General features: G+C 37.8%; 1 protein-coding gene across 5 annotated transcripts in view; it reads left to right on the top strand.

Moving 5' to 3' along the window:
* The window catches only part of USP25 (ubiquitin specific peptidase 25), a 164,772-nt gene that overhangs the window by 11,563 nt on the left and 134,193 nt on the right, over positions 1-19,016 (top strand). For all 5 annotated transcript variants that reach the window (XM_043449177.1, XM_043449175.1, XM_043449174.1 and 2 more), the window contains 2 exons: positions 11,943-12,020; positions 18,169-18,313. In XM_043449177.1, the coding sequence (XP_043305112.1) occupies positions 11,943-12,020; positions 18,169-18,313 (223 nt within the window). The remainder of the gene's footprint in view (positions 1-11,942; positions 12,021-18,168; positions 18,314-19,016) is intronic.

Raw genomic sequence — 19,016 nt, 5'->3', positions numbered from 1 at the left:
GTTCAAAAGCATCAAATCCAGTGCTCAGCTTTCTTTATAGTCTAACCCTCATATCCATACACGACTACTGGAAAAACTATAGCTTTGACTAGGTGGACCTTTGTTGACAAAGTAATGTCTCTGCTTTTTAATAATGCTGTCTAGGTTGGTCATAACTTTCCTTCCAAGGAGTAAGCGTCTTTTAATTTCATGACTGCAGTCACCACCTGCAGTGATTTTGGAGCCCCCAAAGATAAAGTCAGCCACTGTTTCCACTGTTTCCCTATCTATTTGCCATGAAGTGATGGGACCGGATGCCGTGATCTTAGTTTTCTGAATGTTGAGGTTTAAGCTAACTTTTTCACTCTCCTCTTTCCCTTTCATCAAGAGGCTCTTTTGTTCTTCATCGCTTACTGCCATAAGGATGGTGTCATCTGCATATCTGAGGTTATTGATATTTCCCCCGGCGTGGACATATTTTCATGTCCAGTTCTAACTGTTGCTTCCTGACCTGCATCTCCCGGCATGTCCCGGCATGGACATATTTCCATGTCCAGTTCTAACTGTTGCTTCCTGACCTGCATACAGGTTTCTCAGGAGACAGGTCAGGTGGTCTGGTATTCCCATCTCTTGAAGAATTTTCCACAGTTTATTGTGATCCACATAGTCAAAGGCTTTGGCATAGTCGATAAAGCAGAAATAGATGTTTTTCTGGAACTCTCTTGATTTTTCGATGATCCAGCAGATGTTGGCAATTTGATCTCTGGTTCCTCTGCCTTTTCTAAAACCAGCTTGAACATCTGGAAGTTCACAGTTTACGTACTGCTGAAGCCTGGCTTGGAGAATTTTGAGCATTACTTTACTAGCATGTGAGCTGAGTGCAATTGTGCAGTAGTTTGACATTCTTCGGCATTTCCTTTCTTTGGGATTGGAATGAAAACTGACCTTTTCCAGTCCTGTGGCCACTGCTGAGTTGTCCAAATTTGCTGGCATATTGAGTGCAGCACTTTCACAGCATCATCTTTCAGGATTTGAAATAGCTTAACTGGAATTCCATCACCTCCACTAGCTTTGTTCATAGTGACGCTTTCTAAGGCCCACTTGATTTCACATTCCAGGAAGTCTGGCTCTAGGTGAGTGGTCATGCCATCATGATTATCTGGGTCATGAAGATCTTTTTTGTACAGTTCTTCTGTGTATTCTTGCCACCTCTTCTTAATATCTTCTGCTTCTCTTAGGTCCATACAATTTCTGTCCTTTATTGAGCCCATCTTTGCATGAAATGTTCCCTTGGTATCTTGAATGATGTATGGGTCATGTTGGAGAGGTCTGACAGATTGTGGCTCACTAATAACTTAGATGTAACCAAAATTTTAAAAAAACTATCAGAATAACAAGGTTAACTTAATTTGACAGATGGTAGTGTTTTATAGAAGCTAACTTGGCATTTGTAGCCTCAAACAAGGAAAGTAATGTATATATATCAGCATTATTCTTACAAAATATGGTTATTAAACATACAGAATAGATTTTATTGCTGTTGTCATCTACATTCCATCTGTAACCTCAATACTTATTTGATAGCCTTTGTCTTAGAGTAGTGTCCTCAGCCTTTTTGTTGTCAGAAATCTTCAGAGATGTGCCCTCAGGTTTGATCATAATTTAAAACTTTATTTTTCTGTACTTCAGTAAATGTGTTATACTTATTCCAGTATCTCCTCTGAACAGGTTTTGTGATTTAGTGTAGAGCGGAATACACTTGTTACAGTTATACCTTACTTCTAAGTTAATGCCGAATACATATTATTTATTGAAACTTGTCAGTATTTTGCTATGAGCACGTCTTAGTGCCTTGATAATCAGGAGGGTGGGATACTACTGAACAGTGTGATTACTGCTTTTGCAGACACCATGGGACAGTATTGTTGTACTGGAGGAATTATTGCATTCTAATTATTGCCATCTCCCTTAAGAGTTGTTGAATTTTGTTGTGGTGAAGGTTTCAGATCTTTTTGAGTGTGCTGCCAAAAATGCTTAGTATTTAAACACGTACTACAAACACAGGGAAGTTGAGAATTGATGGGTAAGAAGACATTAGCAAGTAGGCCTAGGTATGGGCAAGGTTTTTGTAAGCTTGTCAGCTTTTGCTGTGTATTTACAGTACATATATTTAAAGTATTTACATTTGGGCTATACAACATACTAAAGTTTGGTTGCTAATACCATAGACTGTGTTTACTTAATTGTAGGAGTTTTCAAGGTTTAGTCTTTGGTTTTCTGCCTTCTACTTTGCAAGCTTTGAGTGTTTATGTAATTTGTCATTTGTATATGTTGATTACTACCAAATTTGTATTTTCAAAATGATTTAAATTTTTCACCCTCACATAAACTCTTGTTTCAAGGTTTCAATTGCCTTTTTACTTTTCTGCTTAGATATCCAGTTATCTCTTATGATCACGTCCATCCATTCATTTATTCTTTGTTTTAAGCAGATAGGTATAAATAATGCACTGTAAAATGGCTTACAGTTTGGTGGTGGTGGGAGCCAGACATGCATACATTATGTTAGAAGGTAAGTGACGCATATGGAGCTTCGCTGGTGGCTCAGGCAGTAAGAGTCTTACTGCCGTGCAGGAGCCCTGAGTTCAGTCCCTGGGTTGAGAATATTCTCTGGAGAAGGGAATGGCCTCTCAATCCAGTTTTCTTGCCTGGAGAATTCCAAGGACAAAGAAGCCCGTTGGGCTGCAGTCCATGGGATCCTGAAGAGTCAGACATGACTGAGCGACTGATGCTTTTACTTCTTTCTTTAAGTGAAGTATGTACAAGATATATACAGGCCCAAGGAGAGGATCTAAGAACAGGAAAGACCTCACAGAGAAGGTGATGTTGAAGATGTGTAGGGAGATGGATGGTATCATTTGAAGCAAAGAGAAGTCCATGAGCAGAACAAACAAAACAATTTGGTGCCTTGGTGTACCTACAGGTAGCAGGCTGGCTGTGGTGTAATGCTCTCCGGCTGCTCCTTCCTCTCATCCTTATCCCCTGGCAACCTAGGATTCAATTCTTTAAGTCTGTGAGTCTGCTTCTGTTTTGTGAATAAGTTAAATGCAATGTCTGTTGTATATTTTTAGGCTTTTTTTTTTTTTAAATCTAAACGAAACAGTGAAAGATTAAATAAATATTTAGTCTTTTCCTTGGTTTTTGCCACAGAAATTTGCTGTCTTTTGTATGCTAATGAGATAACTTCTCGGGGGACTAGGTTGCTTCAGGATGGGGGCTGTGCCTCAGAAGAACCACTATGGTTAGAGCCCACTCCCCTGTCCAAGGAGGAAAGAGGGACTCGAGATTGAGTCCAGCCACCAGTAGCCAATGATTTCATGCATCATGCCTACATAATGAAGTCTCTAGTGCCTTGTACATTTCTAGTAAGTGCTCAATAAGTGGTGGTTCTAAGAAAAAACTAGCCATATATGGTTAATTTCCCTCTTCCTGATTGTTTTTGAGACTTCTGTCTTAAAAATACAGAATTGTATCATTAACATATTATGAGAATACCAAAAGTGCTTTTAAGGAAGTTAATTGTATGAGTAAGAGTCCAGTTAGGACATAGAAACTACACAGTAATATGAACGGGGAAAGTTTAATACAAAGCAGTATTGACTAGTAACAAATGATAAAGTGTTATCATTTGAGTTATCATTTAAAGAACTCTAAAGAATAGAGGAAGAAATACGTTTGGGAGTGGTCTCACCGAGCTCCGAGACTGAGATTCACTTCTTATTGAAGAAGCTATGATTGAAGCCTAGTGGATTGAGGACATGTGTGCTGAGGTGCTGGAGCCTGGACGCTTATGTAAATGACTCTCTTATTGGTCCGGGAAAGAAAGTGGTATAGAGCACATGCTTTATTAAACCTAGCCGTATATCTAGAATAATGCAGTTTCTAATAGTCAATAGTGAAAGTGTTAATGGCTCATTCGTGTCCTACTCTTTGCAACCCCATGGTCTGTCCATGGGATTCTCCAGTCAAGAATACTGGAATGGGTTGCCATTCCCTTCTCCAGGGGATCTTCCCGACCCAGGGATCAAACCCTCATCTCCTGCATTGCAGGCAGATTCTTTACCATCTGAGCTACCAGGGAAGTTCAGTCAATAGGATGTACTATATTTGTAATTAGGATGACCAAATACTGTATTTGTTTTAAGGAATTGTTTGTGACACATAGAGCTGCTAGGAGTTATGTGGTATTCTAGTTTGAAAGTTCTACTTAGAGCATGCTAATTTGCTATATTAGTATAAGGGATTTTATTTTTGGACTGAAAATTAATAAAAAGATTTTTAAGTACAGAAACCAAGAGATGCACAAAGATTTAATTGGACAAGGGAGAGATATATTAGGAATCAATCAAATCATTAGCATCAAAAACAAGTTAAAGATACACTTGATTTAAACTGTAGAGATCGCAGTTCACAGATACAATTTGATTCATGAAATGTGGGTTTGTTTACCCACATTTTCCAGAATATAGGCATTCTAATTTAAAAACACACTGTTCTAAAAGATTTTGCAAGTTGGGTTTTTGTAACTCTAAATGCATGTTCCCATAGAAACCATGTTTCATGGTATTAGATTATTGTTTGGCCTAGAAATGTATTTAACTCTGTGTGAACTTAGCTATCACTCTGGGTCAGGAAGATCCCCTGGAGTAGGAAATGGCTATCCACTTCAGTATTCTCGCCTGGAGAATCCCATGGACAGAGGAGCCTGGTGGGCTACAGTACGTGGGGTCACGGAGAGTTGGACATGACTTAGTGACTAAGCACTCACACACAAAACAGTATATTTGGGAGAAACTGTTTAGCTTCTAATTCTGTTGCATATCTTCTGTCTGCCGGTTAATAAGGATGGAGGATTCTCTTCAGGGCATGGACATCATGCAGATGTTAGGCTGGTTAAAGGGCTGCAGTAGGGGTGTGAACTCTGAAGTGAGGAATGATGGAAACATTTATTGAGGATGAGCAAAGTATTTCATTTCTTCACCTTATTTTTTTTTTTTAAGATTACATAATGCTTAAGATTGTAGATCTGGATTCTATAAAAACGTGGGAAAAGACTTTAAATTCAGAATTTCTGGCATTTCTAAGGCTAAATGTAAATAGTGAAGAATACAAAAAGCATACTTTTAGATTTATACATCCATAAAAGTATGTGATTCTTTTAATACTGAAGTTTTGTTAACCCAAAAAGATTGAGATGAACCTTAATTCTATGGTAGTAGAAAATAAAGATACCACAACTATTTTTTAGATTAATATGTAGATTATTTGAATTTGGAAATTTCAGCAGTACTGTCCTGTACACTTCCCTTCAGGCAGGATGGACATCACCAGAACTAGGCAATAGAGCCTTCTGTGGACTTCTTGGTGCAAGGTAGCAGAGTGTAGAAAGTTTGCTGAGCATTTGGGTGTGATTTATGCGTGCTTCTGTTCCCTTCTCCACTTATTAGTTTGTGCTTCTTTGCTGTGGACGAGTTCAAGCCCTGTGAGGCTTGCTCCGGTTTACCTCTGCAGACTGGTTTTCATTTATTTGGTCCATACTTGTTGTGTTTCTACCACATGCCACACACCGTACTACTTAGTTCCCAGGAACACAGTGACGAGGGAAATAGATGCCCTGTGTTCTCTTCCATGTAGAGTCTGATGATTAACCATTGTGTATTACTACAGTCTGTGGTCAGTGTCAGAGAAACCTCTGACCTTAACGGAAAGCAACTGAATATCCTCAGACCTTTCAATTTGGAAGCAGAATAGTATTGTGTAGACCCTGACTGGAAGAGGAAGCGCAAGAGGGGAAACCAGTGTAAGGTCAAGCTAGAAATAGCTGGGGCATGTAAAGGGTCCTTTAAGCTGTAAGAAGCATCATACTGTAGGTAAGTTCCTCAGAGAGGTCGTAGAATATTGTATATGAAGAGAAATGAAAGGTTGTCATGTTGTTCCCCTTGAGATTACAGATAAAAATAAAATACAAGACTTATGAAATGAAGATTTTTTTTTCCTTATATATCTGGTTAGAGGCAGGTTTGGGTCTTACAATAAGCTACATGAAAGATATATTATGTACTTGAAATTATCTGTCAGTGAACTTTAAAATGTTTACCATTTGGTGCCTAGCAATGCTAATTCTGAAATTTAAGTCATGTGATTCTGAAGTTGATGAATGCTTTGGAATTTTTATCAAATTTTTTTTTTTTTTTCTTAGAAATGTTTAAAGTTTTTTTTTAGAGGTTCTTAAGAGAGTTACCATTTTTCCCCCTGAAGATGGAAACCTTTCTCTTCTTCCTTTTGCACTAAACTGTTTTATTTATATTTAGAAATTCAGTCAAAGGAACCAAAGACTGACTTATGAGTCACTCACCTCTTAACACAGAAAGCTTTCCTGCCTGTGGTCATCAGTGCTCCAGTTTTCTTGCACCACTATCAAAGTGTTTTATGTCAACATAGTAAAGGATTTTGGGGCTGAGTATTTACTTTTTACTGCATTTTTAATCTCCAGAATCAGATACCATGGAGAAAATGTGGGAGACACATGGACTATGGAATTTGAAAAAGTAGACAATCATTTCTGCATTTGTTCTTGTTAGTCTCTTAAATATGTTATTCATTATAAGATGAGAGTGATTTTCTAGAGGATTTGTCATGTGTGCATGTGCACATATATTATTTGAGATTACATACTAGAAGCACTTAAAACAGTCTGGCATGCAGCAAGAGCATAATAAATGTCTGTATTCTTTTTTTTGCCTTAAGTCAGTGATCCTTTTTTGCATTTTCAAGAAGTTACACCAATGTTAAATATGCTGTAGTCTTAACATAAATAGATTTAAAACAGACCCAGTATTATATAGGATCAACAGGGGAAGGAAAGAACTCTGTGAAACACTCTGATCCATACTTTATATTGAAGTTACTGATGCCTTCTCCTTGAAGTGCACAGTACTGGATTTTACACGTAATAGGTACTTAAGGATGTCGTCACTTAGTAAAAATAACATCAAGGAAGAAATCTGAAGGCCTGTATGGTCTTGGCTTGTTCACGTACTGATTTTTGTGGTGTTTGCAAACCGTCGAATCTCTTTGAACATTGTATCTTGCCCTTCAGATTTAGCAGATTCAGGAGGTTACACCCTCCTCCTTATCCTATTCAGTTCAGTTCAGTCACCCAGTTGTGTCTGACTCTTTGCGACCCCTCGAACCGCAGCACGCCAGGCCTCCCTGTCCACCACCAACTCCTGGAGTTTGCCTAAACTCATGTCCATTGAGTCGGTGATGCCATCTAACCATCTCATCCTCTGTTGTCCCCTTCTCCTCCTGCCCTCAATCTTTCCCAACATCAGGGTCTTTTCAGATGAGTCAGCTCTTCACATCAGGTGGCCAAAGTATTGGAGTTTCAACCTCAACATCAGTCCTTCCAATGAACACCCAGGACTGATTTCTTTTAGGATGGACTGGTTGGATCTCCTTGCAGTCCAAGCCAAGGGACTCTCAAGAGTCTTCTCCAACACCACAGTTCAAAAGCATCAATTCTTCTGTGCTTGGCTTTCTTTATAGTCCAACTCTCACATCCATACAAGACCACTGGAAAAACCATAGGCTTGACTAGATGGACCTTTGTTGACAAAGTAATGTCTCTGCTTTTTAACATGCTGTCTAGGTTGGTCATAACTTTCCTTCCAAGGAGTAAGTGTCTTTTAAGTTCATGGCTGCACAATCACCATCTGCAGTGATTTTGGAGCCCCAAAAAATAAGGTCAGCCACTGTTTCCACTGTTTCCTCATCTATTTGCCTTGAAGTGATGGGGCCAGATGCCGTGATCTTAGTTTTCCGAATGTTGAGCTTTAAGCCAACTTTTTCACTCTTCTCTTTCACTTTCATAAAGAGGCTCTTTAGTTCTTCTTTGCTTTCCGCCGTAAGTATGGTGTCATCTGCATATCTGAGGTTATTGATATTTCTCCCGGCAATCTTGGTTCCAGCTTGTGCTTCATCCAGCCCAGCATTTCTCATGATGTACTCTGCATATAAGTTAAATAAGCAGGGTGACAATATACAGCCTTGACATACTCCTTTTCCGATTTGGAACCAGTCTGTTGGTCCATGTCCAGTTCTGACTGTTGCTTCCTGACCTGCGTACAGGTTTCTCAAGAGGCAGGTCAGGTGGTCTGGTATTCCCATCTCTTTCAGAATTTTCCACAGTTTATTGTAATCCACACAGTCAAAGGCTTTGTCATAGTCAGTAGAGCAGAAATAGATGTTTTTCTGGAACTCTCTTGCTTTTTCGATGATCCAGCAGATGTTGGCAATTTGATCTCTGGTTCCTCTGCCTTTTCTAAAATCAGCTTGAACATCTGGAAGTTCACGGTTCATGTATTGGTGAAGCCTGGCGTGGAGAATTACTTTACTAGTGTGTGGGATGAGTGCAATTATACTGTAGTAGATAAGAAATTTATACAAAGAAGACCTCAGCTCAGAAAAGGAATTCTGGAGATGATAGTCTGTTAGGTCCACCTTGGATCCAAAATCATTAGTCAAAGAAGAGAGAACCACATGGCAGGGCATTTTTGGTTAAGGATCAGGGTGTTTCAAGGACCAGAAGTTTGGTAAATAAGAAGATGCAGACTTTGAAATGAGACCAGGTTCTTAATCACAACAGAAATAATAGCAGCAAAAATCATAAGATTGTAGGAAATGAAGGTGCAAATTTTCAAAGATAGAAAAAAGCACAGCTGGAAGATGCCAATAACAAATAGGGAAACTTGACAGATGAGGTGGTTTCTCTTCCATAAACTTAGAATTTTCTCATTGCTTACCTCTAATGATCTTGTTCCCATTTCTTACTTAGTTAAGAAAATTCATTTACCTTTTCTTTTTTCCACTCATCCTTCTTTCCCACCCTAATCCTTTTCATTGTTTCACTTGCGGTCAAAATTCATGAGATCGAGAACCATGCTAGACATCATGCAGCTGAATAATTTTGTTAGGATAGTTAGCCGACGTTATTGTGAGAAATGGACAAAGTGCACCAAATGATAACATTTTAGATTTTGCTTTTCTCTATAAAATACTCTTATATGAGTATTCTTGTTGTACTTACTTGCAGTCACCTATCACTGTAACAGACCACACCAACAGTCAGTGACATCCCAAGTATTACCTTGTTCAGACCGGTTGGTGGGGTGGCTCTTCTCATGCGGCTCATTCTCCTGGGGACAAGTGGGCTACCCCGGTGTTCTTAATGAAGTGCACACGTTCAAGAGGACAGGCCCAGCCGTGCAAGCAGATTTCATGTCTGCGAATGTGCCGCTGATGAAAGCTTGTCTCGTGGCCGAGCCCGCCATCAGTGCGGCAAGGAAATACGTTTTTGAAGCTTCAGTGTTTTGGCCATCTGATACAAACAGCCAACTCATTGGAAAAGACCCTGATGCTGGGAAAGATTGAAAGCAAAAGGAGAAGGGAGTGGCAGAGGATGAGATGGTTAGGTATCATTACCAACTCAATGGACATGAATTTCAGCAAACTCCAGAAGATATTGGAGGACAGAGGAGCCTGGCGTGCTGCAGTCCATGGGGTCATAAAGAGTTGGACATGACTTAGCCACTGAACAGCAACAACTAGTGGGAGGAAGTAAGAAGTGGCAAAGTGTGTGGATACAGAGATGGGGGAAGAATTGGGAGTCTAATGCAGGCTTTGTAAGCTTTTCTGGGTTTTACATTCTTTTTACATCTTACCTTGTATTCGTTAACATAGACATACACACTGTTCTTGTAATCTTAGCTTAATATGATTTAAGTTTGGCTTAATATGATTTGTAAAGATTAACTTCTATATAGATTATATATTTGCTGTTTAAAAATACACAGTTGTTTGTTTCAATTAAACTGTGCTTCTAGGCTCATCTGTATCAAACTCATTTGAGATGCTTATTAAAAATGAAGATCCCTTAGCAGATCCAGATGCTTCTGTAGTCACAATCTCTGGGTGTGGGGCCTGGGAATCTTCTTCATTGGTAAATTTATCAGGACATTGTCTTGCACATTACAACTCAGAACTTCTTCGTTAGTGGAAGGATATTTGCATTGTTTCTATTCTAATTGCATTATAGATAATAGCCAGCATCATTTGTACAAGTGATTAATTTATTTGGGGTATTCAGAAATCTTTCCCTGATACACAATTGAATAATTTGCAGTTGAGGAAAATTGTATTCTGTGTAAAGGATAGGGTTTGGAGTGCTGGTGTGGGTGGTTACAAATAAGCTTGTAAAATCTTTCAAGTATTTTATGTTCACTAAAATAAAATGTTGAATTAGATAAAGAGAATTTCTGTATAATTTGTATACATCTTTAATTTGTAATGTTGGGTATTGTGGAAGTTAGTTGTGGTTCCATTGCTTGCTACTGATAATTTTTAAATAAAAGTAGAAACGTTGACATATCTAAAGAGAATTTTACTTTTCTCATATTTCAGCACTCTAAATTAAACAGTTCAGTTCTTTTATTTAACTATTTTGTTTATATGTCCTTTGTTCATATACCTTATTATGTATTTTATTTTTAGTCTCAGTTATCTCCACTTTTAGTAAGATTTTATGGAAATTAAAATTTGTTGATGTCATAGCAGATACTGCCAGTGGCTGTTCAGTGTACATTCTTCGTTCTTTTCTTTTTCCTTAGCAACAGATTGAAGTGGAACTTTTTGTCTAACTGAAAAATACATTTCTCAACCTTCTTTGCAACCATGAAGGGCCACATTACATGACTGTTCTGCTCAGTGAATGAGGCACATGGGGCTTGTTAAAGAATGGAATCATTTAGCAGACACTCTTTGTCCTTTGCCCTGTATCTTATGTAGAACTTGGACTGGATGCTAGAGGAGGAAGTATAGAGTGACATTTAATAAATGTCATGTAAGAATGTTTAGTGGGAAGACAAGATTTTACAGATCCTTTTATTCTAGTGGGGACTTGCTTTCCATGTCGTATCACCCATTGAGCTTTCTGTATTTCATGGTTCTGTCTTCAGTTTTGGGGAACTTGTATTAAGAAATGTAGAGATAGAGGGAGGACCATATTCTTAATTAGGGAAGTTTAGGGAAAGGTTTTGGTAGTAGAATCCTATCCTACCTGTTTTGCTCTTTAGTAGAGTATGGTAGACCAATAGAGTGTAAACACATCTAAAGCAAATGGGCCGAAGTGACTCAGACAGTAAAGAATCTGCCTGCAAAAAAATCTGAGAGATGCAGGTTCGATACCTGGGTTGGGATGTTTCCCTGGAAAAGGGGATGGCTATAGTCTACGGGGTCGCAAAGAGCTGGATACGACTGAGCAACTAACACACACACAAAGCAAATGGGGGCAAGTAGTCAACTTTATTTTGGATCTTTTATGACAGGTTGGAGAATGAGGTGTTGTTTTCCCCCCTTGAATAGGGTGTGGTGGTTTAGTCATCCCCCAATGTAGTATATCCACCTGCTGCTTGCTTGCCAAAGGCATGTTTTTTCCATACATCCTAAATGCCTGGATGCTGGTTGACTTTAGGGGCAGGGAGAGGTTCATGGGGCTGCCTTAATTTCATTCTGGGGTTTCATCCCCTAGTTAAAGTACACCAGTGGAGACCTGTTTCCCTTAGTTCTTCTTAGGTTTAGCTGTCACAGAGATCACTCCTCTTATTAGATGGCATATATCAGACAGTGAAGAATCAGCTTTTAGAAACATGAAAATGGAATAAGGACTCACGTACCATTCTTCCTAAAATAATGACATTTATTCAGTCTTTCTCAAGTTCTATATTTTTTTGTTTTTTACTCTATTTTGTGTTTTCTGTTCTTTTCCTCAAAGGTCATTTATTTTCTTGTCTTTGTACATTTTCAGATTTCAGAGTATAATGCTTTCGGTTTTTCCCTTCTTCCAGCACCAACAGACGTTTCTGAATCAGCTACGAGAAATAACGGGGATTAATGATGCCCAGATTCTACAGCAAGCCTTGAAGGTATGGCCTCTGTCTCACAAGATACAGTTTCTGTTACACCCTCATCTCCACTGCCTACCATATTAGAAAGTTGAGTTTTTTAGTTATACAGTGGGTAGTACCGTAGATACAGGGAAGAACTTTTATAAACTAAAGGCCTTACTTAACATAGCATTGGACTATAAAGAAAGCTGAGCGCCGAAGAATTGATGCTTTTGAACTGTGGTGTTGGAGAAGACTCTTGAGAATCTCTTGGACTGCAAGGAGATCCAGCCAGTCCATCCTAAAGAAATCAGTCCTGAATATTCATTGGAAGGACTGATGCTGAAGCTGAAACTCCAATACTTTGACCACCTGATGCAAAGAACTGACTCATTTGCAAAAACCTTGATGCTGGGAAAGATTGAAGACGGAAGTAGAAGGGAACAACAGAGGGTGAGGTGGTTGGATGGCATCACTGACTCAGTGGACATGAGTTTGAGTAAGCTCCAGGAGTTGGTGATGGATAGGGGAGCCTGGTGTGCTGCAGTCCATGGAGTCGCATAGAGTCAGGCATGACTGAGCAACTGAACTGAATTAACATAACATACTGCAATTTTGAGCACATTAGCTTTCAGCACCCTGATGTTCCATGATGCCTTGGAGTGAAGACCTCCCTCCACATAAAACAGTTTTTGTGCAAAAATGGAGTGATGTGACTCCCAAGTACTAATGGCCAGTTTTACTCAAGAGACATTTTAGTGTTTAGTTGGGGCTGGAGGGGTAGAGTGGCATAGAAGAGAAAGAGGAGTTGGGAGAAAATTAATACAGTATCAGAAGCTTCCCATTTACTGTTCCAGGAAGGAGAAATATAAATCAGCTAACCTTCAATTAATTGAACATTTATGATCATTCAACATCAAACTTCAATTATGCACAGAAAAAGGGCATGATTTTTGTTGTATCTTGTGAAATATACTCATTGCCACACAGAGGCACCCAGATGAGTCAGATCACGCAGATATGCAGATTGAAAGAGAGCGAATGAAGGAAAAATGTTCAAGAACTAGAACTTCACTTGAAGTGTATTTATAGATCACTGCTAAAGGCTCACATGACAGTACAGCAGTTGTGCTACTGTAGGCACACACACAGCTTCAGTCCTTTGCACGTTGCTCTGAAAGACAACATTAATTATATTATTTTTGATTTGGAGCCAGAAGTACTTCATTTGTTTCTAGAAATAATTTATCTTTTGCATGGTTGTAATCATAATCATCATCATTGTAGTGGTGATAACTAGCACTTATTAAGCACTTACAGTACTAGGTGCTGTTCTAAGGACTTTGTGTGGCTAACTCCTCCTCCTAGTAACTTTGAAGTAGGTGTTATTTTTATCTCCCTTTTAAAGGGTAAGGAAACAGAGAGGTTAAAATGACTTGCTGGAGACCACATAGTTAACATGTGGAGGAACTTGGAATAGAAACCGAGCAGCCTGCTCCCAGTACCACACATAATTTCTTTCTTTTTACTGGAAGCTTTGCTTCAGCTTTTTCCTCCATCAGGAAAATGATCAACCAGTACCGTTAGGAGCATTTTAAAGCGTGGTTTATGAAGCCGCTCTTAACTAGCTGGAAAGGAAGGAAAAATGTCGTACCTCAATTTTTATGATTATGACATTTAGATGATTGCCAGTCCGTTCTTTATTCTGCTAAATATGACAATCATTCCATGTCTGTTTTCAGAAATGGCCTTTCCCATTCTGTATCACTGAGTCTGGGGTTAGACCCATTACCTTGTCAGGGCAAACTTGGGGAATTCACTTACATTTTTTTTTAAAACTTAGGAAACATGTAGAATATGTTTAATTAAATAAACATAAAAAATTAAAGTAGTGTCCACATTTCCTTTCAGGTAATTTATGTGACCACGGTGTTTTTTTTTTTTTTTAAACTTGTTTCAGTTATCAGTATCTAGGGGAGAAAACAGTGTCTTTTTTTTTTTTTTTAAATAAACACAAACACTTTATTGACCATTTGTTTTATTTTTATTTATTTATTTTTTTAACTTCTTTTTTTTCCCCCCTTATTTATTTATTTATTTTTTCAGTGGGTTTTGTCATACATTGATATGAATCAGCCATAGATTTACACGTATTCCCCATCCCGATCCCCCCTCCCACCTCCCTCTCCACCCGATTCCCCTTAATTGTTTAAATTGTCTTAAATCTTAATTGTTGCTCAGTATAAATTTGTAAAATGTTTAATAATGAGTTGACTATCTCAGCATTATACTGACACAGAGTCTACTTTTGGGAGCCACAATGTCATTGATTGATTTTAGCACTTTTATTTTGAGAATCTCTTTGTATGTTCAAAGTAGGTGACCTTCAAGTTGTATAGATCCCTGCTCCATTCAGTTTATCATTATTATCATGTGAGGGAGTATATGGAAAGCATTTAGCACATTTCCTGGCACTTAGACAGTGTTCAATAAATGGTAGCCGTTGTTAAAATTGTTTTACGTCTCATTTGTTACAAACTATAGACTATGTTAAACTCATATTTTGAATGAGTCATTTAAGAGTCTAACAACAGTTTTGATAGATAAAGTGAAGTGAAGTCGCTCAGTCGTGTCCGACTCTTTGCGACCCTGTGGACTGTAGCCCACCAAGTTCCTCCATCCATGGATTCTCCAGACAAGAGTACTGGAGTGGGTTGCCATTTAATGGTGCGCTCCTACTGTTTTCTCTCCTCAAAGGCTGTTAGAATTGGAGTTGGGGTGAGTTGTTCCAGTTGCTCAGACATTAAATTGTGGAATCATCCTGGTCTTTCTCTTTTTATCCCTCCCCACATTTAATATGATAGCAAATAATATTGGGCTCTGCTTATGCCGATTCTCTCCTATAGTCTGTTCCCCACCTATACCCACAGTAATCCTTTTAAAATGTAAGTCATACCATGTCATTTCTGTCCAAAACCTTCCACTGGCTTCCAGTTAAACTTTGTAAACTAAATTTCTGAAGGCTTCCACAGTATTATGTGTTCTGGCCTCTGATACAAAGATAGCTTCATTATTAATACCTGGATTTCATAATGTGGTTTCAGTTAGCTGTCATAGAGCTAGTGTTGTTTTTATTGTTAACTGTAGAGAGAATATAGAGATAACTGGGCAAGTTTCTCTCATGATTTTGTTGTCAAAAATTCTTAGTGTTTTTAGCATCTGTTTTTCTTCTGAATTTTTAGAATATTGTTTATGTATTTAATTTGGGTAGAATTTTCATCTCCACAGTATTCTGGAGTTCTGTGTGTCTCTCTGTCAAGCTTTCAGGCCACTGATGCTGTTTTCTACTTATGAGTCTGATATTTGCTTGTTAGTTTGCCTCTAAGTAGGCATTCAGCGTAAATATTAAAGAGAATATCTGTTATTGTTCTTGTTTGCTGAAGTACTATTTTTAAATATTTGTTTTTCACTGTTTTAGATAGCAAGTTCCAGAAAACATTTTTTAGTTTGTTCATTTGCTTCGAAGTATAAGTTTATGATTGGACTTTTGCTAAGCAGATATAAAAAAGCAATGGAAATATTCTGGGAGGTGGGTCATAGAGGATCTTGCTGTGATTTATGTCGGAGAGTGTTTTGCCTATGTTCTCCTCTAGGAGTTTTATAGTTTCTGGTCTTACATTTAGATCTTTAATCCATTTTGAGTTTATTTTTGTGTATGGTGTTAGAAAGTGTTCTAGTTTCATTCTTTTACAAGTGGTTGACCAGTTTTCCCAGCACCACTTGTTAAAGAGGTTGTCTTTTTTCCATTGTATATCCTTGCCTCCTTTGTCAAAGATAAGGTGTCCATAGGTTCGTGGATTTATCTCTGGGCTTTCTATTCTGTTCCATTGATCTATATTTCTGTCTTTGTGCCAGTACCATACTGTCTTGATGACTGTGGCTTTGTAGTAGAGTCTGAAGTCAGGCAGGTTGATTCCTCCAGTTCCATTCTTCTTTCTCAAGATTACTTTGGCTATTCGAGGTTTTTTGTATTTCCATACAAATTGTGAAATTATTTGTTCTAGTTCTGTGAAAAATACCGTTGGTAGCTTGATAGGGATTGCATTGAATCTATAGACTGCTTTGGGTAGAATAGCCATTTTGACAATATTGATTCTTCCAATCCATGAACAGGTATGTTTCTCCATCTGTTTGTGTCCTTTGATTTCTTTCATCAGTGTTTTATAGTTTTCTATGTATAGGTCTTTTGTTTCTTTAGGTAGATATACTCCTAAGTATTTTATTCTTTTTGTTGCAATGGTGAATGGTATTGTTTCCTTAATTTCTCTTTCTGTTTTTTCATTGTTAGTATATAGGAATGCAAGGGATTTCTGTGTGTTAATTTTATATCCTGCAACTTTACTATATTCATTGATTAGCTCTAGTAATTTTCTGGTAGAGTCTTTAGGGTTTTCTATGTAGAGGATCATGTCATCTGCAAACAGTGAGAGTTTCACTTCTTCTTTTCCTATCTGGATTCGTTTTACTTCTTTTTCTGCTCTGATTGCTGTGGCCAAAACTTCCAACACTATGTTGAATAGTAGTGGTGAGAGTGAGCACCCTTGTCTTTTTCCTGATTTCAGGGGAAATGCTTTCAATTTTTCACCATTGAGGGTGATGCTTGCTGTGGGTTTGTCATATATAGCTTTTATTATGTTGAGGTATGTTCCTTCTATTCCTGCTTTTTGGAGAGTTTTAATCATAAATGAGTGTTGAATTTTGTCAAAGGCTTTCTCTGCTTCTATTACTAAACAAATGGGACCTAATGAAACTTAAAAGCTTTTGCACTACAAAGGAAACTATAAGTAAGGTGAAAAGACAGCCCTCAGATTGGGAGAAAATAATAGCAAATGAAGAAACAGACAAAGGATTAATCTCAAAAATATACAAGCAACTCCTGCAGCTCAATTCCAGAAAAATAAATGCCCCAATCAAAAAATGGGCCAAAGAACTAAACAGACATTTCTCCAAAGAAGACATACAGATGGCTAACAAACACATGAAAAGATGCTCAACATCACTCATTATCAGAGAAATGCAAATCAAAACCACAATGAGGTACCATTACACGCCAGTCAGGATGGCTGCTATCCAAAAGTCTACAAGCAATAAATGCTGGAGAGGGTGTGGAGAAAAGGCAACCCTCTTACACTGTTGGTGGGAATGCAAACTAGTACAGCCGCTATGGAAAACAGTGTGGAGATTCCTTAAAAAACTGGAAATAGAACTGCCATATGACCCAGCAATCCCACTTCTGGGCATACACACTGAGGAAACCAGATCTGAAAGAGACACGTGCACCCCAATGTTCATCGCAGCACTGTTTATAATAGCCAGGACATGGAAGCAACCTAGATGCCCATCAGCAGATGAATGGATAAGGAAGCTGTGGTACATATACACCATGGAATATTACTCAGCCGTTAAAAAGAATTCATTTGAATCAGTTCTAATGAGATGGATGAAACTGGAGCCCATTATACAGAGTGAAGTAAGCCAGAAAGATAAAGAACATTACAGCATACTAACACATATATATGGAATTTAGAAAGGTGATAACGATAACCCTATATGCAAAACAGAAAAAGAGACACAGAAATACAGAACAGACTTTTTGAACTCTGTGGGAGAATGTGAGGGTGGGATATTTCAAAAGAACAGCATGTATATTATCTATGGTGAAACAGATCACCAGCCCAGGCTGGATGCATGAGACAAGTGCTCGGGCCTGGTGCACTGGGAAGACCCAGAGGAATTGGGTGGAGAGGGAGGTGGGTGGGGGGATCGGGATGGGGAATACGTGTAAATCTATGGCTGATTCATATCAATGTATGACAAAACCCACTGAAATGTTGTGAAGTAATTAGCCTCCAACTAATAAAAAAAAATAAAAGCAATGGAAAACAAATTATTTATAGAATCAATTTTTGCATTATATTAGTTTTAATTAATAATAAAGGAATTACTGTTGATATAGTATACTGTGTTTACAGTGAATTTATATTGTAAAATTAAGAATCACATAGTTGTAATTTTAAGTCTGAAAATGATTTTTACTATTAGCATAGTTATGGAGAAAATTACATAAATCATATGCAAGTGTATACTTACTACAAAACATTTGATGTTCTGTTCTTGATATTTGAAGGATAGTAATGGAAACTTGGAGCTAGCAGTGGCTTTCCTTACTGCAAAGAATGCCAAGACCCCTCAGCAGGAGGAAACAACTTACTACCAAACAGCGCTTCCTGGCAATGATAGATACATCAGTGTGGGCAGCCAAGCAGATACAAGTAAGTTTACTTCTCTTTCTTAATATATTAATTAGAATGTAATGAAAACTTTTGCTTGGGGCTGTGTTTTGTTTAAGCAGAGGTGAAGGACGGAAAAAGAAATGACTTTAGCTTTGGCTCTTCTTGTTGAAAAGTGCATATGTTTTTATCAGCTGCTGTATTTTTTTCCAGTTTGGAAGTAAAAGATTATATTTAAGTTAAATATTCTTTCATAAAACATTTCATATAGTATTGTTTTAAAATATGAAACATCTAAAGGTGTTGCTTATTAAAAATTTCTAGAATTTTAAATAGGGCACAGTCATTTGTTTTATAGATATTAAGTGTTGGTAGAGACCTTAGTATTATTTTTGAAGATAAAGTATTTTTTTAATTACTGGTATGATTTACTGTTCAACAGAATTTTCCTTCCCTCAACTCCAACCCCTCTCCAAAAATGATCTTGGAAGAAGGTTTATACAGCCGAACAAAATAAATAAACATGCGTGTACACATACGAACATACAGAAAATTTTACACAGAACTCTAACTTTTCTTCATAATATGAATAATTTATGCTTATATAGCCAAGTTTTTTTTTTAATCTTTGTTTCTATCTCATTATGATGTAGTAACTGCATTATATAAACTAGGTATTTCTGTGCATTCTGGATTTGAAAAGTGTGGTTACTAACTTGTCCTCAAAGAGAATTTTTTGGTTTTG

This window comes from Cervus canadensis, chromosome 27 (genome assembly GCF_019320065.1).
Source record: "Cervus canadensis isolate Bull #8, Minnesota chromosome 27, ASM1932006v1, whole genome shotgun sequence".
Taxonomy (NCBI): Eukaryota; Metazoa; Chordata; class Mammalia; order Artiodactyla; family Cervidae; genus Cervus; species Cervus canadensis.
This window is presented reverse-complemented; position numbering and strand designations above follow the sequence as displayed.